Here is a 27,357-nt window from a genome sequence, read left to right as displayed (position 1 = left end):
CCCCCCCCGAACTACCATCACATACGTCAGATCCGTTTTAGGACAGGTCGTATAACTCACCGATGTATCGACTTGAATCAAGCCGAAGGACTAGAATGAAATCGACGTCGAGTTAAATAAGTGCTTTCTTTTGGGTGTATCTCCGAAAACGCTCGGCCGACTGCGCCCATCCAGAACGCCAACCTTTAACCTTTAAGTGGCCGCGCTTTTCTAATATCTCACTCACTCTCCAAAGACGCCCTATTGGTTGCGTATGGTTTCAATTGAAAGCAAATTTCAGTTTGCTACCTTTATTTCTCATCATCATGTGCGAAGGAATTAAAATACAATGCTTTTTGAAAACAATAATATAATATTACGTTATGTGACCTTTGAAGTCATTACCATGTGAAAATGAATGATTGAAGTATATGCCATTTTTGAGAAAAAAGTTTTTAACATAACTTGCTCTGTTCTAAAACGTATTGAATCGATCAATCTGAAATTCTATACTGGAGTGTAACACATGTTACTAACTAGTCCCTAACATTTCAGGGTTTCATCGCGAACTTCGCTCACGTAATGAAAGGTCAAAGGAACTTACAGATAAAAAAAGAAGAGGAATAACTCCATAGGTCCAATAAATGTCAATGGGAAAAAATTGAAATCGGATGATTTAATTTTTGACATATTTGACAATATAGTTTTAAACAAAAAGTTGAAAATCTCCAAAACTACTCATCCGATTTCGCCCATCTGAAATCCCAGCCTACAATATCGTAAGGGTTAGAATCCTACCAAATTTCAACTTTCTATCTCAATTTTTCCTCATCCTAGTTAGTCAGGTATACTATGGTCCGATTCGATAGATATTATCATAAGGAATATTTTGCCATCAAAAACAGTTCATTTGGTGAAATATTTTTCGACATATTCAGAAAAGAAAAATTTTGGGTAACCGCTGTATCTGCAAAACAAATGAAACGGCTGAGCTCAAATTTGGGACAGAAGTATCCCAAACAAAACCAATTATGGACTAAATTTTTCTATCATCACTTCAGCCCTTTTTTCTGAAAATTTGTGAAAAATTTTCCAGAATTTTGTAGATACATACGGAAGTATATACAGACATTTTCTAAAATCATCATGTTTCGACGTTTCATGACATTGTAAGTCGTTTCCAAATAAAATTAGAAAATCACAAAATCCGTCCATTACAAAGTTTCATTCAGAACCAATAGTAGTGCAAAGTTCGTCGCCTCACATGCAAAAGGTTCCGAGTTCAAATCCCGGCCGGGTAGAATGGTGCGATCCAACCATTTCAAGTCTTGATCATCATCGCAGTATACCCTAACCGGATCGAAGCGATGTAAAATAATGATAAAAAAAATTATAAATAATAGTGCAAAAATCAGAGAAAAAGATTGCTTTGATCTAGAATTACTCTAAGGTCACAAGTATTCTGGTTTGTTACAACGTCAAGCAACGGTGTTGATTAATCACATTGAGAAAACTCACAAACGGCTATTTCATTGTTTGGATGACAATAATGAAATTGTATCCGTTTGGAAAATGAATTCCTAGCTTAATAATAGCGTGTCCACCGACTATCCGAGAGCTTGCCCTTTCGAGTCCAGGTTTGAGTGATATTCCCCACCACAATATATTATATCCTATGGGTACCGGCCGGGAATAAGAAATTCTGTGTCATCGGCGGTACCCGCAATGTGGGATCCTTTTTTGGGACCGAACTGCCCCCAACGAACAAATGTTCCATCATATCATCTGTATTTTTCTTCCATCCTGTATCAGACGTTTCTGGACGTTTTCTCGGTAAATATGCATAAAGACTCCGACATTCTTTTCAGCTATAAAACCGGCATCCGCTTGTTTTTTTTTTTTTTTTATTTAAGCATTTTAAACCATTTGGGTTACTCTGCTATAAAATTTCAAATTACAACTTGTTACATGCACTTATCTGCTCTATGACTAGTTAATATGGGTGAGTATGTCATACATTAATCTTAATTTTTTTTAGGAATAAATCGATATCCTTAATTACTTCAATATTGAGTGTGCTGAGGAACACCCTAACATCATATGGTGGAAACACTTTTTTTAGTTCCAATTTACGGTTTAACTCAATTCTTTCATTATCATATAGTGGACATTGCCACAATAGATGATTTAGGTCCTCCTCAGGACACCCACATCCACATTCACCAGTCGCAGTAAGGCCAATTCTACTGAGTGAACCTGCTAAGCTGGAGTGGTTCGACCTATCTCGATTGATCCACGTAATTGTTTTTCGTGGTAATTTAGAACATTTCAACATTTGAAACCGCGGTTTTCTACATTTTTTGTGATACCATTGAAAATATTCAATTCCCTTATCAACACTGAGTTGGTCTATCTTCTGTTCTGTTATTTTGAATAATTCGGTTTTGAAACCTTCCCTAAAATAAGTGAATGGTAATTTGTAGTCTGGGTTTGACTCTAAATTCGCCGCTTCGTTAGCTAAACGGTCTGCTTCCTCATTACCGACGATACCCCGGTGAGACGGGACCCATTGGAATTTAATGTCATTAGTTTTATTATACAGTAATTCCTTAGCGTGGAGAATATAAGTGCTTGTTTTAATATTTAATATGGGCGATGATAAATACTTGAGTACACTGAGGGAGTCGGAGAGAATGAGAAAGTCACAATTTCGGGTCTCTACGGCTATTTTGACAGCCTCAAATAGGGCTACACTCTGCCGTGAATATTGACGCTTTTTTATCAATACCAATTTTAATATTAATGTCAAGATCAGGACATCTACAAGCAATACCGACTGATTCTATTTCTCCCTTTTGTTTACTACCATCTGTATATATACGAGTGTAACCCTCATGCTGGCCGTCAATTATGACATTAGGATTCCCTCCACTTGTCGCAACCGTTCTAGCAATTCGTCCTTTCTCTTCGTCTAAGGAACAATCATCAATTAGAATGCAGTAGTTTTTCTTATAGATATTAAAATGGTCAATGTTTAATCTACATAACAAAGGTTTTATATCCGTTATACATTCTTTTAAAAGTCTGGGTCTGGTCTTTATATTATTGTTAGATCTAATATATAATTCATCGATTAGTCTAGAAACCTGGGTATCTGAATGAGACATAATTTTTATCAGGTAATTTTTACATAAAAAAGTTGCACGTGAGTAAATTGTTGGGAGTTTACTTTCGGCTAGCAATATTGCGATTGGGGTGGAATTTCGATAACCTAGGGCTATGCGAATAGCTGCGTATTATAATTTTTCTAATTTCTCCAATTGTGTCTTTCTGTAAGGGATGTATATAAATAAACCATGTTCGATGATAGCTCTTGTGAAAGCCTTGTAAAGCATCATAAGTGTTTGGGGATCGGACCCCCACCACATCCCACGAATCAATTTTATGATGTTCATGGACTTTAAAGCCAGTGTCAAGACTCGATCGTATTGTGCTTTGAAATTGAGTTTTTCATCTAGAATTATCCCTAGAAATCGAACCTGAGAGCTGCTCTTAATCGTACATTCTCCAATTGTAATTGAAGTATCTCTAGGAGGGATGCGTCTTTTGTGAAAATGTATGAGGACGGTTTTGTGAGGTGTAAGAGACAAACCAAGCCCTTTCAAGTTCTTGTTTACAATTTCGATAGATTCCTCAATAATTCTAATGCTACTGGAGAGAGAAGTGTCACTGATATACAATGGTAAGTCATCGGCAAACTGCGAGTCCTGAACATCAGTGTGGATTCCATTGGTTATTTCTGATGCATAAAGGGTGTAGAGCAGTGGGAATAGTACTCCCCCCTGCGGAACTCCCCTGTATACCTTCCTGGGAACTGTGTTATATTCAGATACTATTTCCCTCTCGTACGTAAGAAACTGACTAAATCTAGTCATGTTAATGGGGCATCCTATGCTGGCGAGTTTTTCCGCCATAAGGGTTGAGTCGACATTATCGAAGGCAGACTTGACATCTAAAAAAACCGCCAAAGTCTCTCGGTTCCTCGTCAAATTATAGTCCGTGCATAAAACTATATTGGTTAAATTGTCTTGAGTCGATCTACCTTTCCTGAAGCCATTTTGACTATTTGGAAGTATATTATTATATTCAATCCACCATTGTAAGCGGTTTTTTACCATTGTTTCGAACAATTTACCCAAACACGATGTGAGAGCAATAGGTCTGACGTCAAGCCCATTTGACTTGGGTATGAAATGGATGTATTGGGATGTCCAATCTGCAGGGAAATCAGAGTTTGTATACATGAGATTATAGATGTCCACCAAAATCAATTTATATTGTACTGGTAATCTATCTATCACGTCATAATTTATACCATCTATGCCGGGTGAGGATTTCTTATTTCGCGTTCGCAGAGCCTGATTAAATTCCACAAAGTTGAACGTACAATTAAAGATTTCATTGTCTTGGCACTCTGATATATGTTCTGGATTTGAAGGGCACTAAGGGAGGCTCAGGGTATCAAGAGCTTCTGGAATTTTCGATTGAAATTGGAGATGACTTTGTTTATTTAGTGAATCATTGTTCACCCAAGCATTTTTTAAAATCCTACTTGATTTCCAAACATAGGACATGTTTTTTCTTATATCAATCGATTCAGAAAATTCAATAAAATTATTCTTTCTTTTTGCACCAATGAGTTTTCCAGTTTCCTTTTCTCTCTTTTTATAGTTCTCTAAGTCAATCTCAGCTCTTGAGTGACGCCATTTTTTGAATGCGGCTTGTCTCAGTCTCTTGGACCTATCATATTCCTCATCCCACCAGGGTATCGGGTTTCTATGGATATTCGGGGGGACAATCCTTTTTCTTGGGGTGAACTTTTTAATTATTAAAGAGATATGATCAACAAAAAATGAATATTTACCATTCGCGGATAAGTCTTCATATTGGGAATACAGAAAGTAATAGTACGTGGATTGAAGTTCCTTAATGATTAGGTCCCAATTTGTTTTAGCAGAATTTAATTCAAGTGATTTCTTGTGGTAAATTCGCTTTTCCATATTTATTTCAATGATCAATTGGAAATGGTCAGAGCCCCAGGTTTCCTCCTCGACTTGTATATTAATTTTATCAGATAGTGGTACTGAGGTAAGTATCAAGTCAATATTTGATTCACTCTGATTACCTATCCGTGTAATCGTATCAGTATTATGTAGGAAGAAATCGTGTCGAGTGATAGCGTCAAAAAATCGAGTACCATTGGTGGTGTTGGAACGACAATTCCAAGCAGTGTGCCAGGAGTTGAAGTCCCCCATAATAATTAAATTTTCTAGTACATCCGTAAATGATAATATTTGATTCCATGTGTCGTGTGATATATTACTATCTGGGGGTTTGTACATTCCAATGAGACTTAACATAGGTTTAGTATTGGTAATATTTATTCCCACGGTTTCGATTAGGTCTTCAGAAACTTTATGTGTTTTAATTCTCTTATAGGAAAACCTATTTCGAATGGCAATCAGAACACCACCTCCTGTTGAATGTTTCCTGTCTTCTCTAATGATTTTAAAACCTGGAAATCGAGGCTGGAATGTTGAGTTTTCTCGTATGTGTGTTTCCACGCACACAATAACATCCACATTCCGAGAAACAGCAAGTAATTCATTCATTCTCAATTGTATGCTACGATAATTCCAATACAAAATACTTAAGTTCTCTTTAATGTAATCAGCATTACAAGAGCTGTTATTCTGAGTGGCCATTAAATTAGTTTTTTTTATATTTTTGTTATTAATTTATAGTTCCTTATATACCAGTAATATCACTCAAAGATGAAGACATACGATCTTCATTATTTAGCTTTTTGGAAATTCTAAGAATGTGACTCTTCAGACTTCTATCAGTTATTACTTGAGTGACTGACTTTAACATATTGACAAGGCCCGATATATCACTGGTAACGCTTAATGCTATTGACATTGGTTCAAATTGACCATGTGTTCTGTAGAGGAAAATTTTCAAGTTCTCATACTTAATGGGAAAACTCGACTTATCTTGCTTGTAAACTGTCTGGAATGGTGCCATTTGTAGATTGATGTTGTCTCTCAGTGTATCTGTCGACATTGTGGTCGTCTCAGCTGTTTTGTTTCTCCCTTCCAAAGTGTTGTCATGTTCATCTTGTGTATTGACTACGAGAATTTTTCGTGGGGGGACTGGACTGGTAGGAGATTGAGTTGGTGACCTAATACGTTTATGGTATGTTGTATCTTTGTCGATTAGTCTCTCCTTTTGCTTTTGTTGACGTTGTTGGGGCTGAGTGAGTATGTTTTGTAGATTATCCGGCGGTGAGAGGACAATACCGTCACCTGTACTCACGCCGTGTTGTGATCGTCTGTCAGGATCGAGATTGTTGTCGTTCTGGTTATCGATCGGCCTTTCTTCAATGATTTCGTCGTCCTCAAAGTCGTCCTCCTCAACCAACTGTGTGTTTGCAGGTACTGTGTCGGTTGGGCAATCCCTCGCTCGATGTCCTGGTTTATGACAGATAAAACACTTGATTGCATCCGTGGAGGGAAAGATCCAATGAGTGTCATTTTCATGATGAATTCGATACTTTGGGGGAACATTCTTGACTTGATCCACAGGGATGTAGACTTGCCTACGATCACTATTCACGTTAGCTAATTCAGAATCAGAGATCCCAGCTCTAATTAGTGTAATCGCTGACTTCAGTGTTATTCCAATCTCTCTTAACTTATCCTCCAAGACTCTGTTCGGTATCCACGCGAAGACATTGGAGAGTATGAGTCTCTTATTACTTGAAGTGTATGCTCTTATTGGAATCTCATGGTCGGATAGTCAACTTCATTTCTTCCTCTGCTAATTTATCCGCTGGTTAACCGTTGTTTAATGCAATCAGAATTCGCTGATTCAAAATTTTTGAGGATTGAACAATTTTACTCTGTTTCCAGAGTTTACTAAGTGCCAGAGGATACTCGTTGGCTCTGATTCCAGGGATGGCATCAAGTACGACAGAGTGTTCTTTCTTCGGTAGATTCGATTCTTCAATAATCTGAGAGTAACTGGGTCTAGAAGAGTTGTTTGTAGTGGATGGATCCATGGTGGTCTCTACGCTTTACCCCTGTGGTCAGAAGTAACCCGAGAGAGTTTTGCACTTATTTGCGTGAGCTAACCCCCTTTTCTGCGAAAAGGGGGTTCGACAATAATTGTTCAAATTTATGCACTGAATTATCTGATTTTATAATGGATAACTTTCCAGTCTATAGACTCTTAGAATTATTTCAAGTTGACTCCGAGCCGGAGCGTTTGTAAACACGTCTTACTTGGTCAACGTTCCCACGTCGTCTCTCGCATGCGCTTGTTAAAATAGTTTTTCGTTTGATATTTATCGAAAAATGTGTGGTGGAGTCTTTAATTTTGCATATTTACCAAATCATTGTTTTTTTTTTAATTTAAGCTTACTCAAACTTGAACACAGCGACAATTTTTGCCCATGTTCATTGAAATTGCCAGTTGTGCGACGCTGTCGGAAACTCGGTAAATGTAACCGGACAGCAGTGTAGAGTGAATTCGCCAACGCTCGAGTCTAAATAACACGGCGGTTAATCCCTGCGGAGTCGACCAAAGTCGCAGGTTCTCGTATGGTGACCAACTAGGCTTAAACGGCGAAAGTTCGCCCCAACCGTACAGATAGACTTGCTCACGTTGACAAATTAATAGACAGAGATGTCGCAAAAAGACAACAACTAGATGAGGAGAAGAGGTTTCAAATTAACTATGATCTGGGCCGACATCTGTATAGGAATATATATGTTGAAAAAAAAGGGGGGAGGGAGTTGAAACAAGCAACGCGACAGAAGCCACTTGCCGGATTACCTATGACTGCTACTCTCCACATAGAGAGAAATATTCAGTAGTAATACCCCAAGAACTTCAAAATTATCGGGTATTTTCCGATAGCTTCATTGCAAACAAATGAGAGTGTCAAGTTCTGCAGGTTAAAAAATCCCGAGCGCTTGCGCGAGGGATTTTTCTGCAAACTTGACATGATGGTTTGTTTGCAAGGGAGCTTGAAGGAAATACCCGATTAATTTTAAATCTCAAGGGGTATTTGTCGGATTAATTTTCCCAATCGGATTTTGGTCAAGCCGAGTGCAGTGGCCCGACTAGAAATTTGACTCGGCAAACCCTTCGGTCTTGATGCGGCATGCCGAGCCTGACGTTCAGTGCTGATGTGGTCAACCGAGTCTGGCCCAAATGAGGCGCGTTACGCGAGTTTCACGTTCGGGCCGGATCGTGGTTGCCGTATCCAAGCCGAGTCGTGGGGGCCAATTAAAATTATTATTCATCTTATTAGTAATTTATTATCAATTATTGCTCATTCAATCGCCACCCTCAAAATTATCCCGAAAATTTTTAAATGACACCGGTTCAATAATTTCATATATATGTACACATGAATGATTCGACTATCCACGATCATTCTTAATAATAATGTAAAATAAAAGAAAATTATATGCTATCAAAATTGATCATCTGTTATTTATCACTCTTGATTCCCTAACGTATTTATCGCTAAGAAACTGATTTTTTTTACCTAAAATATTCCACCCATGACTGGTTTTGAACCTGGGACCTACAGATTACTAATCCTACGCCTTAGTCAACTAGCCTACCGCGCTATTCGTGCATTTTGAAATTCGTACTGTCTATATAAACCACTGTCGCCTGCACATGCATATTTTTATCATGTTTTTTAACATTTAAATAGTTTGATATGACCAATTATAAATTCACCCCCCCCCCTCCCCCTCCTACTTTCGGCAGACGTTCGGTAGACATTTGGCAATCGGCTAGGATTTTATCAGTGTCCACTAGTCCTAACATGGAATACAAGCGATGAGATCACCCTATTCGAGGGTCAAACGATCATAAGGGTCACCCTGAAGGGTTGAAAAATAGAATCTCGAGGATCAAGTGAGGTCAATGACGAATATAATGATGAGTATAGACGGATGCTGAGGGTGGATTAGCAAAAAAAAGTAAGGCAATTATCTTGGTTACATGGGAGGAATGTGCAATCCTAATGGCCGACTGACCCTAAAACAAATTGTGGGGGGCAGGGGTCTATGATGAGAAGAATATTCTTCCGATTTATCTAAGTTGGGTTCGGCTGGCCAGATGGGGTATGCCTTATCTGGGCCTTATGAGAACCACATGAGGTATACCCTATTCGGCATGCCGGACAATACACGAGGCTCGCGCCGAATTCGGTGGAGGCTAGATCCGGCATACCGTACATAAATTCTAGTCGGGGGACAACATCAGGTGTTGAATTGGGGAAGATTTGAACAAATTATGTTGATAGAATAACTCGATTTCCATGGACTGTCAAATATAAGATTCTATCTGAAATGAGCCGAATAAATGAAGAGCTACTGCGAAATATTCAAAAGCTAAGAGGAAATATCCGAAATAAAACTGTTGGGTAGCCTCAAATACTGCACTCTGATTGGTCGAAATCTGATTGGAAAGAATAATCAATAAAAATTACGTATCTTTTCTATAATCCCAGAGCGAAATTTTTACGGAACATTTCTCTCCGTGCATGTATTTTTTTTCTCCTATTTTCATTTCTAACAATTTCAATGGTAGCAGGCTTCAGAATGGATCCCAATGTATATTTTCAAAAAATAAAACCATATGTTCATATTATATGGCTTTCTCAGGTATTCTGATGTGAAATATAAATGCGTTATTTTTTTTCTCAAGAATTTTGGGTGAATAATTTTTTTGAGATATTTAGCAAAAGATTTTTACATACAAAGTTGAATATCTCCGAAACTATTGGCCGATTTCGTTCATCCAGAATCCCAAACGTTGTTACCATAAGACCTAAAATCATACCAGCTTTCAAGTTTCTATCTCGATTATTTTTTTAGTAATTTTGCGAACAAACAATTTCAGTGAAAAAAAGAAAAAACGGGAATAAAACTACATTGCTTAGGGTGAAATTTTGCACCAATTTGAGCCTCAGTAGTACCAATTAGTAGACAGAATTTCAACATCTTTGCCTCAATAATTCTCGAGTTATGGGGACAGTTCTGGACACACGACACACATGTGTGCACACATATCTACACATACACAGACATTTTTAAAAATATCATTTCTTCACGTTTCATGATATTTTTAGGCATTTCCACCCAAAATGAAGAAATAAAAAAAAATCACGATTACAAAGCTTCCATTCGGAAGCAAAAAAACAGAAACTACATCTAAAAGGGATTTCAAGCGATTATTCACTCGTCTTCGCATCCAATTAAAGACAATGATCAGTAATTTTGTAATAATTTCCTGAAAATTTCATTTTATTCAGAGAATGCGAAGCCCAAGAAGCCGATTGATTTACCTGTTCCAAAGGATGTCGACGATGATTTGGATGAAAACGATGATGATTTGGATGATGAAGATGATTCGGATGCTGATAGCGAGAATGACAGCGATGCTGACAGTGATGATGATAACTCGGACGGAGATCTTGAGGATGTGTTAAGTGATCAAGCCTACGAGGATGATCGAGACGATGCTTATCTTGATGATTACGATACGACAACAGTTGGGTTTGTTTCTTTTCTCTTACTAGAAATCTGAATCTTCTGTTCTTTTCAACTTTTTCAAGATGAGCAAAGACAATATTATATTTCCTTACAGGAGTAAGCCATCAACAATTGTTCCAACCACAGAGAAAAGTAAACAAGAACTTACAGCCATGCCAGTACCAGTTAGCTCGAGTACACAGCAACCGACTCAGCCGCAGGGGACACCGGATCCATATCTAACACACTTTGATCCACGATCCGAACATCAGAGCTATAAACAAGCCCAGATGAGACTTGAGGAAGTACACAAAGAGAAAGTCACCAAGGTAATTGATTCCCTCAGTATTAATGATCATTTGGTATTACTGATTCATTAAGTATATATTTACAAGGGATAGCTCGCGGATCCAGCTACGACCCGAAGGTCTCCAGCCACTATGAATATGGCCTTGAATGCAAACATCTTTATTAATCCCCTACAGCGATCCAAGAATTCCCTTTTTAGCATATGTATTTCTCACTTTATTAACGTTTTATTGTTGTAACGTTTTATGAACTTCGCGTTTTATGAATTTTAAAACCACTTTTGTGTGTATGTATGTGGAAATTTTAGTGCTGCAATTTCTCTTAAACAAACGATGCAATTCGATTCTGTTTTTCCGTCGATATATTTTAATGAAATTTAGACTGGATTAGATTATGACAACGATCGTCTCAGCAGTTTTTGAGTTATTCACGAAAAATACCGGAAAAACGTTGAAAAAATATATTTTCATCACGCTGTGCGAAAAAGTAACTTTTTAGGCACGCTTCGCGTGCCTAAAACGTCCCCTTTTCACACATTGTGATGAAAAATATCGGTCGATACTCGTGGGAAAAGTGTTTTTTGGCTCATGGGATTATTCGCGATCGCAACGTAGATGTAAGAGCCATCAAGTGGTCTCTGAACGAACTACTCTCCGGAGCCAACCAATAAGATTAAGAGGAACCCAATGATCTCATTGGTTGACCCCTATCATTGGTTCGCTCCCAGTGATTTCATTGGTTAGCCCCCAAGAGTAGTTAGTTTAGGGCAGTGGGCTTTCACAACGATGTTGCGGTCGCGAATATCACTCGCCTTCGGCTCGTGCTATAAACCTCCGACGAGCCAAAAAACTCTTTTCCGCAATCGTAACGAAATATACTATTTTGAAACACGTGCTTGGAAAAGTCCCTTTTCGTTTACAGATTTTTGTGCGAAAAGTGGCACTTTTCGTCACTTTTAAAGTTGTAAACGAAAAGTAACTTTTCGTTTATGGGATTCACTTTTCGCTTACGGGATTTACTTTTCGTTTACGGGGTTCACTTTTCGTTTACAACTGCTGACTTTACAGTTACAAGTTTAGGGTTTACTTCTATGTCACCGTTTGAAAGATGACACAGTCGGTACGTTTTCGACCAATCCAGTGTCGTTATTCCTGTAACTATGTGCGCCGCTGAAAACATCGGTCTACTGTTGGACTGAGGAGATTGTAGCCCTGAGTGTCAGAGGTGGGAGACAATGATTGTTGTGGGGATTGGGAAAAGTAGGGGTAAATTTGAGGACCACAATCTCCTCAGTTCAACCATACTCGTCTTGACTGAATTACATCAGCCATACGGCAGCCATTACGCGTTAGTCGGTCGCCACTCGGATTTCATGAAGCATTCCCTCGTCATCCTCCATGTTAGTCAAAACTTCAATCCCACAATAGGATGACTTTTCCAAACACTTATTTCAAAAAATAGTAAACGTTGCACGTGGGGAAAAGGGGGAACGTTAAACTCGTATGTTAATATTTTTATGGAGAGTCGTAGGACACGCGCAGCCTCGCGCTAGACTCGACGAGACAAGTCGAGCCTTCGGCTCGACTCGTGCCCCCTCGGCTTGTCTCGTCTCGTCTATCGCTCGGCTGCGCGTGACCTACGACTCTCCCTAAAAACATTACCCCACTCGTATTAACATTCCCCCTTTTTCACACTGGTAACGTAATATACTATTTTTTAATTCTACTATTTTTTCTATAACAACGATCGGATTGAATTACGTCTGTTACAACCCAGCGATTTCGATATGACTCGAGTTTGATTAAAGTTTAATCGAAATCATCTCAGCCGTTTCTGAATTCTTTAGATGAAACTTTCAAAGTTCGTGATTTTTTTCTAATAAATCCAAATAGAAGAAAATTGGAACCGGTGACGGTGGCCGAAGTGGTTAAATCGCTCGGCTGAACGGCGGGACCCGTAAGGAGTCGGTTCGAGTCTGGCTTTGGGGCAATTGAAATTTTGAATCTTTCGGAAACCATTGAAAGGAAGTCTAGACACCGAGCATCATCGGAGAAGTGTTAGGACACCATTTTCCGATGAAGCTCGGTCGATGGACGCCCGTGTCGACCGAGGTTTTCGATGGTTTCCTTGGTCACCAGGAGAATCTGTACGTGAAACCGCAAAAAATATAAAAACTCGAATAGGGTATATATGGCAAGGAAAATAAATAAATAGAAGAGAATTGGTCGGTAAGTTATTGGTTCAACCCATAATGGGCCACGCCCACTTCATATTTTACTCTCTTATACCCTTAACCTATACCCTTAATCCTTCTACGCAATGCCTGCGCATGTCATTGACTGATAATGATTTACGATTGCAATGAGAGCAAGAATCTTCGCTGACGGCTTCGCTTGAGCTCCCGGCTTGATTTAGTATTTCAATTTTCTCTTTCTGTCTCACCCTCACAGAATGCTTGCTCTTACGCAGGACCTTCCATTATTTCCTATATCCATGCCAAATCCTGGAGTCATCTTTGTTCCGTTCTTCCCTCTGCCATTTTCCAGACCGCCCTCTTCCCATTTCACCACCTGTCACCTCTTCTCTCTCCATCCCATATTTTATGTGCTTTTTTCCATATATACTCTGATTGACCATATCCTTCAAATTGGACTTCTCCAGTATTCAGAAATTCTCTGCATTTCTTCCGTTTTTCACTATTCCAGATTCTTTTTGACCCCTATTCTTCCTAATGGAAACCACACTACCCTACTCCACAATTCTCTCCCTCTCTTCTCTCTGCGAACCTCAGAATTACATCAGCATGCATTAGTATCATCCATCATCATTTGATGTTAATTCCATTATTTATTTTAATCCTCCTTCTTTCAATCCTCTCAATCTGCTCTCTCCACTCAGCGTTGTGTTATTCCGTTTCTCTCCGGTCTTCCTTTATGTTTCCTCCTCACACATTCCCATTTCCACAAGTTTCTTTTTTCACGTGCCGCTAAACACCATCACTGTCAACTTACCCACATTCATCGGCAGGATTTTCTGAATGTTCTTCGAGACCTCATAACTAACCCTCTGCATGCCTCATTTTCCGTTGAGAGCGCCATAAATACAGAAAAACCTAAACGTAACTTACGTTAAAGAAGTTATTTTGCTTCCGAATGGAAGCCTTGTATTTGACCGATTTTTCGATTTTCTAATTTTGATGGCAAATGGGCTAGAATGTTATGAAACGTGAAAAAACGATGTTTTTAGGTCATGTCTGTATATATGTGCTGGAAAATTCGACCTCCGTAAATTTAGCGAAATTGAGTGATTTGGCGGCCATTTTGAAAACACTTAAATTATGTGCTATTTATGTGCTTTTTTTTGGTATCCCAAAATTAGGCCCACAGTCTAGTCTGTGGGCCTAAGTCATGTGACTCTGTCTGTCTTTGATAAAAAATACAACACAACTATTTTTTCCATAAAAATCATTTTTGTTGGTTAATATTGATGAGCACATAAATCTCTAGTCATTTATAAGTCCAAGTTAATAGACATAATACGGGAGCTGTGTCATGTGACTTGGTCTGTCCTTGATAACAAATACAACACCCCTATTTTTTCCATACAAATCATTTTTGTTGGTTAATATTGATGAGCACATAAATCTCTAGTCATTTATAAGTCCAAGTTAATAGACATAATACGGGAGCTGTGTCATGTGACTTGGTCTGTCCTTGATAAAAAATACAACACCCCTATTTTTTCCATACAAATCATTTTCATTGGCTAATATTGATGAGCACATAAATCTCCCGTCATTTTTAAGTCCAAGTCAATAGACATAATTTATGCGCTGTGTCTAGTCTGAGGGCCAATGTCATGTGACTCGGTCTGTTTTTGATAAAAAATACAAGACCATGATTTTTTATTTAAAAATCACTGTTGTTGGCTAATATTGATGAGCACATAAATCTCCCGTCATTTTTAAGTCCAAGTCAATAGACATACTGCGTGAGCTGAGTCTCGTCTGTGAGCCTAAGTCATGTGACTCGGTCTGTCTTTGATAAAAAATACAACACAACTATTTTTCCCGTACAAATCATTTTGGTCGGTTAATATTGATGAGCACATAAATCTCCAGTTATTGATAAGTCCAAGTCAATAGACATACTGCGTGAGCTGAGTCTCGTCTGTGAGCCTAAGTCATGTGACTCGGTCTGTCTTTGATAAAAAAAACAACACAACTATTTTTTCCATAAACATCATTTTTGTTGGTTAATATTGATGNAGGTCATGTCTGTATATATGTGCTGGAAAATTCGACCTCCGTAAATTTAGCGAAATTGAGTGATTTGGCGGCCATTTTGAAAACACTTAAATTATGTGCTATTTATGTGCTTTTTTTTGGTATCCCAAAATTAGGCCCACAGTCTAGTCTGTGGGCCTAAGTCATGTGACTCTGTCTGTCTTTGATAAAAAATACAACACAACTATTTTTGCCATAAAAATCATTTTTGTTAACTAATATTGATGGGCACATTAATCTCGAGGCATTTATAAATCCGATTCAGTAGACATAGGAGAACAAGAAGATTCATTGATAACAAATAATTCAACACGTTGCTATTGGCAATAAAAATCATTTGTGCTTACGAATATTGATGAGCACATAATTTTCCATGCATCTTTGGACTACTCCGCCCAACCAAAATTCCCGTTATGGCGTTTAATGGGTTTCGACGCTTCCCTCCTCATTTTCCACTACCCCAGCATAGCAAAAAATTTTTGGATACCAAAAAAAAAGTACATAAATAGCACATAATTTAGGTGTTTTCAAAATGGCTGCCAAATCACTCGATTTCGCTAAATTTACGGAGGTGAAAATTCGACATTTTGATGATTAATTTTTAGACAATTCCACATAAATACGGTGAAATTTGTCGATAAAAATCTGAAATTTTGGCTCATGGTAGCTATGATTAAACTTCACTTTGGTGCGCCGTTTCAGCTCGATCGGTCCAGTAGTTCCTGAGATATAACAACTTCTTTAGATTTAATTGTTCCTCAATATCTCAAAATCTACTGCACAGATTTCAATGTTTTTTTTCAAAATACTCCTCTCAATAGGCCCTATCTAGATCAATCGAAATATCTACATTTGTTCGGATGAAATTTTACGATATCGCCATTTTTCTATTTTATCATCAAAAATCTTGTTTACACGATAAGTCAATAAAAAATAGAGATAGCGAGTTGAAATTTTGTACACTTCTAGCTCTCATAACATAAAAGGTTCGTATTGTGGGTGGGCGCAATCGGTCAAGCGGTTCTTGTGTTATTCAAGCTTTTATGTAGATACATTTCCGTAAATATCTCCTGAACTACTTGACGAATTTCAATTTTTATTTTCAAAATACTTGTCTCGGTCTTTTACGCTTAAAGTTGAAGTGCAAATTTTACTAAAAATGGCCATAAATCCCGATTACGTAAACATAATTTTCAATTTCGTATTCGTAAATTACGATGATTTTTTCCGTATTTTCGATCAAATTACTTTTTTGAACCTGATATCCTTAAAATGAATCATGGTTTCAAACGAAAAAGAAAGTTATTTCAAACGTAAAAAATGACGTTCTGTCGTAAATTATGGATAAGTAAATCGTAAAATACTTTTTTATCATTTCGGCCGTATGGCAGAGCTGATATCAAACTGTTGAAACGTCATAACAAGTGGTATAAAGATGCATATGCAGACCCTCGTAATTTATGTACCCACTACGAATTTGACAATGTATGAATTGTGCAGTAGCCTAGTTGGTTAAGGTATAGAAGTAGTAATCGGTGGTCCAGGATTCGAAACCAGCCATAGGCGAAATATTTCAAGTAAAAAAAATCGGAAGATAACACCAACACGGTTTCTCTGAACTCACTACAACCTGGTTGTTCTCAATCTCGTTCTATGGAGAACATAGATACTGTGACGTATTTTCTTACCTCTGCGGACGGTGAAAGATACGCAGCCCTCAGCGACCAAACAACGAAAATAAAGTTGGGCGCCAGCACGGGTGAACCGTGCAATTAAAACAACAAATTAAATCGACAATTATTCGAGACAAAAGAACAACCCCCGACAGCTCAGACAACCGCGGTGGCGGCTGGATTCTCGATACAAATGGTTGTTCTGAAGTTTCCGAAATGACTTGGTTTTCTTATCTAACAAATTATATAAAAAATTCAATAATCCGGGGAATAAATAATTTATTCAATAAACCCCCTTGTTCATTTCACTTCGAATCACCCCTCAGAAAATTAATAACACAAATATTCAACAAAAGCTAAAGACTCGATACACTAGAAAATCCCTAACCAATGATTAGTCAAAATAATAAAATACTAGTCAGTCAAAAGAATAAGTTCAGTCAAAATTACAAAATCATGAATAAAGTCAAACTGTAGAAATGACTAGCGGAAATAAAGTCAAATAATATCACTGAATGGGAAGTTAATTTTCCGATAGAATATACTGTCAAAATATCCCAAATCGAAGAGGTGACTGACATCGACAGCGGCAACTGAAATTGCCTCGGAACAGACAATACAAAAGGTGACCGCAATCAAGGTCAGATACGAATCACTCGAGCGTTGACAAGACGCTACAATTTCAACTGCCGATGCAATGACGAAATGATACGACAACTTCAAATATCGAAAACAAAAGTAATTACCGAAAATTTCGAATATCAATGTAGTTCTCAAAATTAGTTCAAAACTAAATACATTATTCGAAAGGATTTGTTCTACCGATTCCTCATCCGATCGGCAAACAAACCGTTGAAACGAGAGTCAAAATCCGTTCAGAGAAACCACTGAATTCCCGAGAAAATCGAACATCTCAAATCACAATATAATATCAAAATCATACGTCCAAATTAAATTATACAAAAGAGCTAACCTCTGCCGAACAGACGATAAGAACTCGCCCCGAAAATCAAAAGACTCTAATGGCGTCACTTCGCCCGACGATAAGCGTCGTCAAAAATTGCACAAGCTAATGAGCGAATTCTAATCGTTGTCGATATAAAACAGATACAAAACGATATACAAAATGGTATTTCTGGAATTCTTCTTCCGCTCACCACAATCTCCAACGAGTCTAGTCCAGGAGCCAGGGCGAAAGATTCTCCAAATAATCCAAATCCAGTCAACGCTGGTGTCCACAACAAGATGAATTGCTCCGACAGCAAGAGGTTCTCCACAGAACAACAGCTCGTTCGCCACCCAAACGAGAAGTGAGGCTAAAACCCACGCTTCTCCCATGCGTTCGGGACACTTCCCGCCAATCGAACCCCATTGGCCAGGGCCGTTCCATGAGCCGCTCGGATTGGTTGTAACCCAACCAAACCAGACTTATTCTCCAATAAACACTCAGCTGTGTGACAACGTCACCAAAATAGGGAATAAATATCCAATTCCTTTTCCCTTTATTTCGTATCATTACCGGACGTCTAACGTCAGTCCGATAATTTCTCTCGCACTGCCTAAACCATCACTCCCGGTTAGGCGAGGAGATCAAAAAATGGCCTCGCAAATCTCGGCCGATAACCGCCTTCGTCCCGTCACCGCCGACAAGTGGCGCCGCCGGTGAACTGCACTCGAGCTATTCCTCCAACGCGGGAACTCGATCCAAATATAAAAGCAGCTCTTTTACCACATAACGACTTTCGGGAGTTTCCCCCTTCCCAGCTCCCTGGAGACCTGACGTCCGAGGCTGCCGAAGTCCCTATATGTGGCTCGATACAATAACAAAAAAAATAAAAAACCAAAGCATTAGTCAGAACCCCAAATAAACCCTTTTGACTCTCGCTTCGCAGTGATGACTTCTCGTCTGGATGGTAAATTTCACCGTTGAACGGTCGAAATAAAATAACACGTTACAATACATAATACCTTTAGAATTTTTCGTCTAACATTGCATTGGTGCACTTCACATTGAGTATTGCAATTGTTTTCCTTTACCAACAGTATATGAGAAAGCCAAAAGTCTTCCGATAATAATTTTTGACGTGGATACGTCTACGGTTTCGTTTTGAGGGGTCATTCGTGTAAAAAAAATGCTTATGCAGCCGCGCTATCTATCGGCGGTGCTCTGACTGTCGATGCATTACCAACCGTCGATCGATCGATAAGATACCGCCAGGTTGTTAGTCATAAAAATTTCCAGTGCAGAAATTTCTAGATTCAAAATTTCCTATAAAAGGCGGATCTGCACGCTTCGCCGTCCATCCTAAGTTGGCAATCAAAGGGTTAGCATCATATAAAATAAAGAGTGTAAATGTCTGGTGCAGTGGTAAGATCAGTCTAGATATTGACGTGGATATGGTTTCAATATGGGGTCTATGGTTTCAATATGGGGGATCATTTTGGAAAACGATTCTTACGCGCAGCACCATCTATCGGAATTCTAGACAATTCTAGACATTTCGAGGTAATTCAAGAAGTTTCTTGAAATTTCGGAAAAATTCAAGGTGTTTTCAGAAAATTCAAAGGAATGCAAGGAATTTCTAGGAAATTTGAGAAAGAAGGAAAGACCATGGACGTATCCACGTACAATTACAGCTGTATCGAAGATACAGCCACCTGCAATTTTTTTGTTTCTTTCTCTTTCCTACACACATAATACAACACCACTGTCCCAGTTAAACTATATCATTCTTCATAACATTTTCAACATCTCTATCAGTCACTCCAGCGTCAGACTTATCCGACGATTTATTGCTTGAATCGTTCAATGTCAACGAGCATTTTACTCGATTCAAACGATTCAAATCTTCTGAAATCCTATGAGTGAATGAATTTCCTTGAAATCCCTTGAAGTCCTAAAAAAACACCAGAAATCTTTGAAATTTTGACATCTCGAAACGTAGTGTACACTCTTTTCCGGAGTGATAATCCCCTCAGTAAAAATTTGTTGGACCTATTCTGAAAGTGAGCATTGCATTATCAATAAAGGACGATAAATAAACAATTAGTTTTCTTAGGATTTTATTTGGTTTCGATGATTTGACCAAGATACGGTAATGATGACTCGACCGGGACGTGTTAAATGGGTAACGTATTTCATCCGAGCCGAACTCAGTTGGCCAAACTAGCACCGAACATTAGGCGTGGCACACATATCAGGGCCGAACGGTTAACCGAGTCTAATTGCTGGTCGGTCTTGAGCTGGGAAAACATAACTTTTCGCACTTGGTGCATCATCCCCTCCGCTCAATCCCCTTTCATTACTATCGATCGATCTTTCCAATCTGTCTCCCAACATAATCTTCTCTTTATACGCTGTTCCAAATCCCACAACACCTTTTTCATTTGTCCTGTTCTAATTTTAGTTCCTCAATGCTTCAGTTCCATGTAACCGCCTTATCACTTCTATTGACAAGCCACTCTTTCCCAGATTTTCATCACTTCTTCACCCTTCCCCACCTCTATTGATTCTGTACCCCCCAAATAGTTCCATGGAATTCTCCGTCCAATTTGCCAAGCTAATCTCCTCATTTATAGTTTCCTTCATCTCCCTCTCCCTATTTGTAGCCCCTACGTACCACGTTCTTCTATCCCCTCCCTCTTTCATTTCCTATTCGAATTCTGTGTTTCCTTTGGATACACGGAGAGAAATGTTGAGTAAAAATTACCGAACTCATAGTTCGCTCACCGATTACGGAATGGACTCAGAAAATTTAAGTAACGGTATCGTACTTTTTCACAGGAGATTCAGGTAAAGATTACGGAACACGCTGAAAAAATTCCGTGATTTTAGGTAAAAATTACGTCACAGTTTCGTAAAATTTCCTACAACTAGATTGCGCTCCGGAATTATGGAAAAGATACGTAATTTTTATTGAATATTTCTCTCCGTGTACATCTTGCTGTACTCTTGCTTTTCCCTTCTGTACCCGTGTCTGTCCTCTTTCCCCATTATAAGTATTTTCACGAACCTGTCTCTTTCCTTTTTGATGACCTCGTTAAAGACAGAAAAATCGTCTCCACAATCTCCTTCCCCTAATCTTTACTTCCCCATCTTTTGGTCCAGTCTCTTCTCGCCCTCCTTTCCCTCTACTGCCTCTTTTATGGACACAACTGATGGAGAAATAGTCACACTTTCCTTCGAGTCTTCCTCACGATGTAGTCTTATGCTATCTCCGATAGTGATGGACTATCTTCTCATCATACATGGGCTTCGCTTTCTCATCCAATTCGCACTTGTCCCTGAGCCCAGAAAACCCCCTTGTCTCCTGAGACCTTGATTAGCCTTCTGCCACAGGGAGAGAAGAGCCATGGGAAAGAATCCCATGTCAAATTTACGACTTGTATGTATTCCTAAAATTTAGGAAGCATTACTATGCTATGGTAATGATTCCTATGGGGTATGGTATTACATACTATGGGCCATGGTAAGTCTCTCGATGGGAATGGAGCCTATGAAGATAGGAGAAATTACTATATTGAATAGTACCCTCTACCATGTTACAGGGTAGAGTGTACTATTAATTATGGTAAAGGGACCCATAGTCGTTTGGGAAAGTTTACCATAGTTTATAGGAGAGATTACCATGCACTATGGTAACATGACTTATATTATATGGTAAAACGTGAAAAAGTCATAAAATGTCACGAATATAAAAGATAATGATCACTAAACTATATCATGATAATGATGAGTATAATGAGATAGAAATTTCAAGTGGGATATATATTTATAAATTTTTTTCTTTTCGTATACCCTTTCGGGTCTTTACGATTTGATCCCTTTGCACCCCCCAACCCCCTGTACCGCATTTGCCGAAGGACAAGGAAAAACCTCATTTGAGGGAAAAACCTGCCCAGGTACAGTCGTCTCTTGCGAGACTCCCGCTCGGCAATGAAACCGTGAGATTTAGAGTGTTACAAATTTTGGCCCCCCCAGCCGAGAATCGAACCCGGGTCTCCCGCATGCCAATCCCACACTTCAACCACACAGCCACCGCCGTCGGTGATATATATTTATATTTAACGTATTTGGTTTCGACGCTGTTTCAATAATTACAGAGTATTTTCTTATAATGTTGGATTCTTTCCTATTAATAATCATCAATATACCTAGATTAATCATGTCGAATATCGGAAGGATCATATTTAACAATAACATATTTACATCAGTATTTTAATATCAGAATATACATATCTACAGAATAGTGGGATTTTTTGCCCCAAATTTTACCTAATCATTGGAAGAATTTTTGGCATTACGGTGCTATAAAAATTATTTAAAAATTCAAATGTGAGTAATTAAACTCAAAAACTTTGCGTGAGAATTTAGACCCAACGTTTCGGAACGTATTGCTTTCCATTCCCGGAGGTAGCTATATACGATAGGATACAAAATTTCATTTGTCGAAATCTCAATGTCGACCACCTCTTATCATTTATATCAATTTCATAGGATTGGAAATGTCTTTCAAAGGAGTATTCTTGTAATTGTTGAGTAACAAGAATAACTTGATTATTTGGCTCTAGGATTACGATATTGATCAAATATCATTGAGGATAGACCAGCCTCGGTCGGCATCATCAATATTACGTTTTCCCTGATATCATGTCCCAAATAATTGAGAGAGCTTACTATTGTAATATCTCCAGATTGATTGGACGGGAGAACTGGCAGAAAATGACGATAATTTGGATCTGATTCTAATCTCTTATTAAGAGCTGGATCAGGGAGAAAAGGTGGTGGTAAAGACTTGTTGATGGGTAACCGGTAATTCAATTTTAATTGTGCCTTGATGGCTATTTTTAGTATTTTCTACAATATCGGGAATACCATGTATACTAGTAAATAGTACTGTGGATGGTAATAGTATTACCATCCACATGGTAATCTCTCCTATAATAATGGTTGTCGTTGCTATATTGTATACTAATGCCTACCATGTTCGAATAGTATTGATTACTATACAACGTAATAGGCTTTACTGTTGAACATAGTAAAAATGACTATTGAGATTGACTTAGAAACCCTTTTACCATAATTTATGGTAACCTTTACCATATAAAAGTAACCCCTACCATTCACTTTTCTCCGTGCACACTGGCTAGCTTCTTTGTCTTCCTTTCGTGGGCCCTCTTCCATCCCTCCTCGTTTCTCTGTTCGGATCCCGACCCATTATCATCACCTCCTTCTTCCTCCCTCTTCACATATGTCTTGATTATTTGTATTTTCAAACGCCTTACCTCTGCCATCTTGTAATTCTTAGCCCCATGCATCTCCCCGTTAATAAGCGCTTCCCCGATAAACAGCCTTGGATGATTCTCTCCTAATTTCCTTCAATCAGTGGGTGAGTGGTGATCTCAACTGGAGGAACTTCCTATTTTCAATTATGGACTCAACTGACCACTGCAGTGGACCGTTTTTAATACAAATTTGCGCTTATTGATTTGATGAATTTATTCGGCTTTGCGGTCATTCGTGATTCCTCAGATGTTCGAGGTACATTGCTCCTTCATGCTGCTATTTGAATCCCATCGAATGCGATCTTTAAACTAAGAGAGGGACGCAATCCATTCATTCCCAGTGGTTTCGGAGATGAGATTTATAGCTCCACTATGTTTTTAATTAGTCAATGCACAAATTAAAAAAATTGAGAGCTCATCGGATCAATCGAGTGAGATTCGAAGCCACGACCTTCTGTAGTCCGGGCAGTTGCTCTTGACCACTAATAAATTCATCAAATCTATACATACCACGGTCGAACCGGCGACGATGGAGCGATTGGAATTTTTAATCTTTTGAAAACCGTCGAACGGAAGTCTAGACACCGAGAATCATCGGAGAAGTGTTAGGAAACTTCTCCGTAGGAAGCTCGGTCGATGGACGCCTGTGTCGACCAAGGTTATCCATGATTTCCCTTGGTCACCAGGAGAGTCTGTACGTGGGGTACAGCTCCTGGAGTACAATGCGACACGATTGGAGAGGAAGTCGGCCCATGAAACTGCCAATATGTATGTAAAAGCTCGGATAGCGTATATATGGAAAGGGACATAAATACATATCACGGTCGATAAAATCATGAAACTATTATTTGCTGTTATTGTTTATTTATTTAAATGATTCTCTACTTCAAGGATGTTATCTCAAACTTGAAATAGACTTACGTGAAATGACATTATCATCATTATCGAAATCTGTGTGCTCTAACGTTTTCAGGTGATGAAGGACTGGAGTGATCTTGAGGAGAGGTACCAAGATATAAGAGCAAGAGATCCAGTTGCTGCCGACGCATTTAAACGATGGATGACGGCACGATTCCAAGAGACTGTCGCAGCACTCGAAGCGAGTGGTGCAGCTGAGAAACATCAGCTCAGTGCAATGCATCAGCAACGAGTTCAAGTATGTATATTTCCTTCGACAAAGATCCGAAATGGACTATCATTTCCCATTTAATGTTCTTGTCTTTTTATCCCTTACTTTCGTAGGAAGCTGTTAAGCAAAGGAATGAAGAGGCAATGTCTTGCTACACTGCTGCATTGAATGAAACACCACCAAACGTAAATATTTGATATTTAAATTTGGTATCAAAACGGAAATTTATCAGAAAAACTGAAAGTCGAATTCCTTTATTCTAGATGCATCGAATTCAAAAATGCCTGCAGAAACTTTTGCGCGCTCTCCACAAAGACAGACATCATACCATCGCTCACTATAAACATTTGCTGGACAGCAGTCTTGAGCAGGCTCAACGTGAGAAGCCAGCGACTCTGGAACACCTAGCAGAAATCGATAGAATTACGAATCAGAGTCTACTCATGCTAGAACGGTACTAAATTTATCTTTTTCATAGTTCACGCCTTTCACATCCATCCATAGGGAAATCATTTTTGTCTTTTATTTTCTTTTTCAATTTTATTTATTTTTTTTCACACTTAGGTATCCGGAATTGAGTGCAAAAATTGGCCAGCTGATGGATGATTATGTACTGGCCCTCAGGAGCAAGGACGAGACACCTGGACTCTTACTTGCGATGACCCGTGAAGCTGAAGCGGCTATTCTGGATAAATATCAGGCAGATGTGGCCAGTAAACAGCAAGGTAGGGATAGGATACTTATTTAGTTCCACTTCTTCCTCCATTCCCATAAAAAATGAGTAGAGAACAAATTTAAGAACCTTAAGTTATAGCCAAAAAACCATTTATCATAAATATCATGGAAAGACGACCTCAAAATTGAAACAAAAAATCTATATAATCTATTTATATTATAGAAATCCAAATCGACTTCTGGTGATGAAAATTTGATACTCACAATTAAGACCCCAAAATTAAGAGTCACAAGGATCAAACTAAGGGTCAGGAGGGTTAGAAGAAGGATCATGAGGGTCAGTATAAGGGTCACAAGTGTCAGAATAAGGGTTATAAGGGTCAGAATGAGGGTCGGAATGCGGGCCACAAGGTCGAAATAAGGGCCACGAGGGTCAGAATAAGGGTCACAAGGGTTAGATTGTGTCTAAATAGGGGACACAAGGGACAGATGAAGGCTCATATCGGTCACGAGATAAGATAAAGGGTCACAAGAATAAGGGTCAAATTGAGGGTCGAAATAAGGGTAACAACGGTCAGAATAAGGATCATGGAGGTCTAATGGGGGTTAGCGAGCGTAGCGCGCAGGGGGCGTAGCCCCCTCTTATCAGATAAATTGAATACCTCTTTCTCGAAAAAATATCCCAGATAATGTTTTTAAGCATCACATCCGAGATATACATAGCGCCGGTGATTTCACTCCAAAAACTCGTGCCGAGGACAATGACCTACTGCTCTGTGGTCTCATTTTCTGCATCTTCAAATCACACAATCTCACCCTCTTTTTAAATGACGAAGTCCTAGATTTCTTAGCCCGGGCTTTCTACACCATTTGCAGGACGTTCTTCTTGATGCCATTTAGATTTCTGCGCTCGTTCCTTTGTCATTTTTGTATCCCTCTGTTTCGTATTCCTTTCATTGGATGACGTCGTCGTTCAGATCCTCAGTTTCATCCCGCTCAGTCTCCTTATGGTCAGACTTGTCCCGTCCGATGGAAGACTATAGCCTTTTGTTTTATTGTGCTCAGCACACTGCCTCGAGATTGTCTCCAAATTTACCCCCACCGGTAGATTCTCCATTGGGTGTAAAAATGAAATGGTCTGTGAAGCATTGTAGGTACTCCTTATCAAACGGAGTATTGTTTTGGACTGACTATATCAGTTTTGTCCTTTTATGAAATTATATCACTCCTTAGTTTGATTTCCCAATCTCCCAATTTCTCTCAATTTATAATTTATAATTTTCCGAATTTCATTATTTATTCATTACATGGTTTAACAAAATTCGAACGTATTCGACTACAAAAACGAGACTAACCCCATCTTATAGATATTTTGGTGCTGATTTTAAATTTCTTTTGGAAAATCTTGGAAAGTATGAACTTTCCGTGCAGGGATGTGAGAAAATAACATCTGCACCTCGGGCGGCGAAAACATGACTTTCCGCCGTTGGTACACAACATACTCAATATCATTTTTTTAACGATGATTACAATCTAGAGATTAAGCGAATCCAGAGATGATCTTGTTCATCTCGTTGTCGCATTCGGCATTACCTGCTTTTCGCCACGTGCACAGGGAGTGGAGAGTCAACACAATTTCTGTGTTCTCCGTTGTACAGGAGATCATAGATTCTGCCAATTAAGAACCAAATAGCAGCGGGCTCGGAATCAGTCTCAAGCGTTTCGTTAATTTCACCATCGTTGTCAAATACAGACATGCTGCAAGATAGAAATGTGATGATGACCTACAAAGCAATTGCTTTGAGGAAAGGAACTGTTATGTGTCATGTATCGGCAAACATCCAATGAGCGGAACACTTTTATGTAGGGTTTATTCAATCCTAGGAGGCATTGAGGGTAATGGTTGGGCATTGCTCTGGTTACACTTAAAATTTTCATTCAGCAAATTTTCATTTTACATGTCAACTAATTTTCATGTGCTGAATAATTACAGAATTGCACATTGATAGAAAGGATTATTTATTGTTAGCAAATGGATTTGGTTGGAGGCTAGGGTCGATTCAGTCCCACCAAATGTTTATTCGTTAATAGTTAACAAATGCATTTTTGAGAAGCCTTGTTTACCTCGACTTTCACCTTTCAAGTGAACCATTCGTTAACTATTCATTTGATCTCTTCAACTCTATCATTCGTTAATAGTTAGCGGAGCTCGTTTGGAATAAATGAATCATTCTATCCGTGTACACAAAAAAAATATCCGAATGGGATATATTGTAACGGAATCGAACGTTTCATTTATCGGTCCTCTTTTCTTTTTCTGTAATGTGTGTGTGTTTTTTTTTCTAAATTGGATTGCTTTTGATATTCTGAAAACGTCAACTTCGATTAAAGATCCCTTTC

The 27,357-nt window shown here is 38.7% G+C and overlaps 1 protein-coding gene across 1 annotated transcript in view; it reads left to right on the top strand.

The window, feature by feature from the left end:
- The window catches only part of LOC107036124 (amyloid-beta-like protein), a gene marked incomplete at its 3' end in the record, with an annotated part of 135,271 nt that extends 110,264 nt beyond the window's left edge, over window positions 1–25,007 (top strand). Inside the window, exons 7-12 of the mRNA XM_015253865.1 lie at window positions 10,382–10,625; window positions 10,717–10,930; window positions 24,127–24,309; window positions 24,396–24,467; window positions 24,546–24,736; window positions 24,847–25,007. Of these exons, the coding sequence (XP_015109351.1) occupies window positions 10,382–10,625; window positions 10,717–10,930; window positions 24,127–24,309; window positions 24,396–24,467; window positions 24,546–24,736; window positions 24,847–25,007 (1,065 nt within the window). The remainder of the gene's footprint in view (window positions 1–10,381; window positions 10,626–10,716; window positions 10,931–24,126; window positions 24,310–24,395; window positions 24,468–24,545; window positions 24,737–24,846) is intronic.
- Window positions 25,008–27,357: the final 2,350 nt, after the last annotated feature.

This window comes from Diachasma alloeum, unplaced genomic scaffold (assembly GCF_001412515.2).
Source record: "Diachasma alloeum isolate Michigan unplaced genomic scaffold, Dall2.0 Dall_scaffold_00206, whole genome shotgun sequence".
NCBI classification, from domain to species: Eukaryota; Metazoa; Arthropoda; class Insecta; order Hymenoptera; family Braconidae; genus Diachasma; species Diachasma alloeum.
The sequence above is the reverse complement of the archived record's forward strand: the minus strand, read 5'-3'. Positions and strand labels throughout refer to the sequence as shown.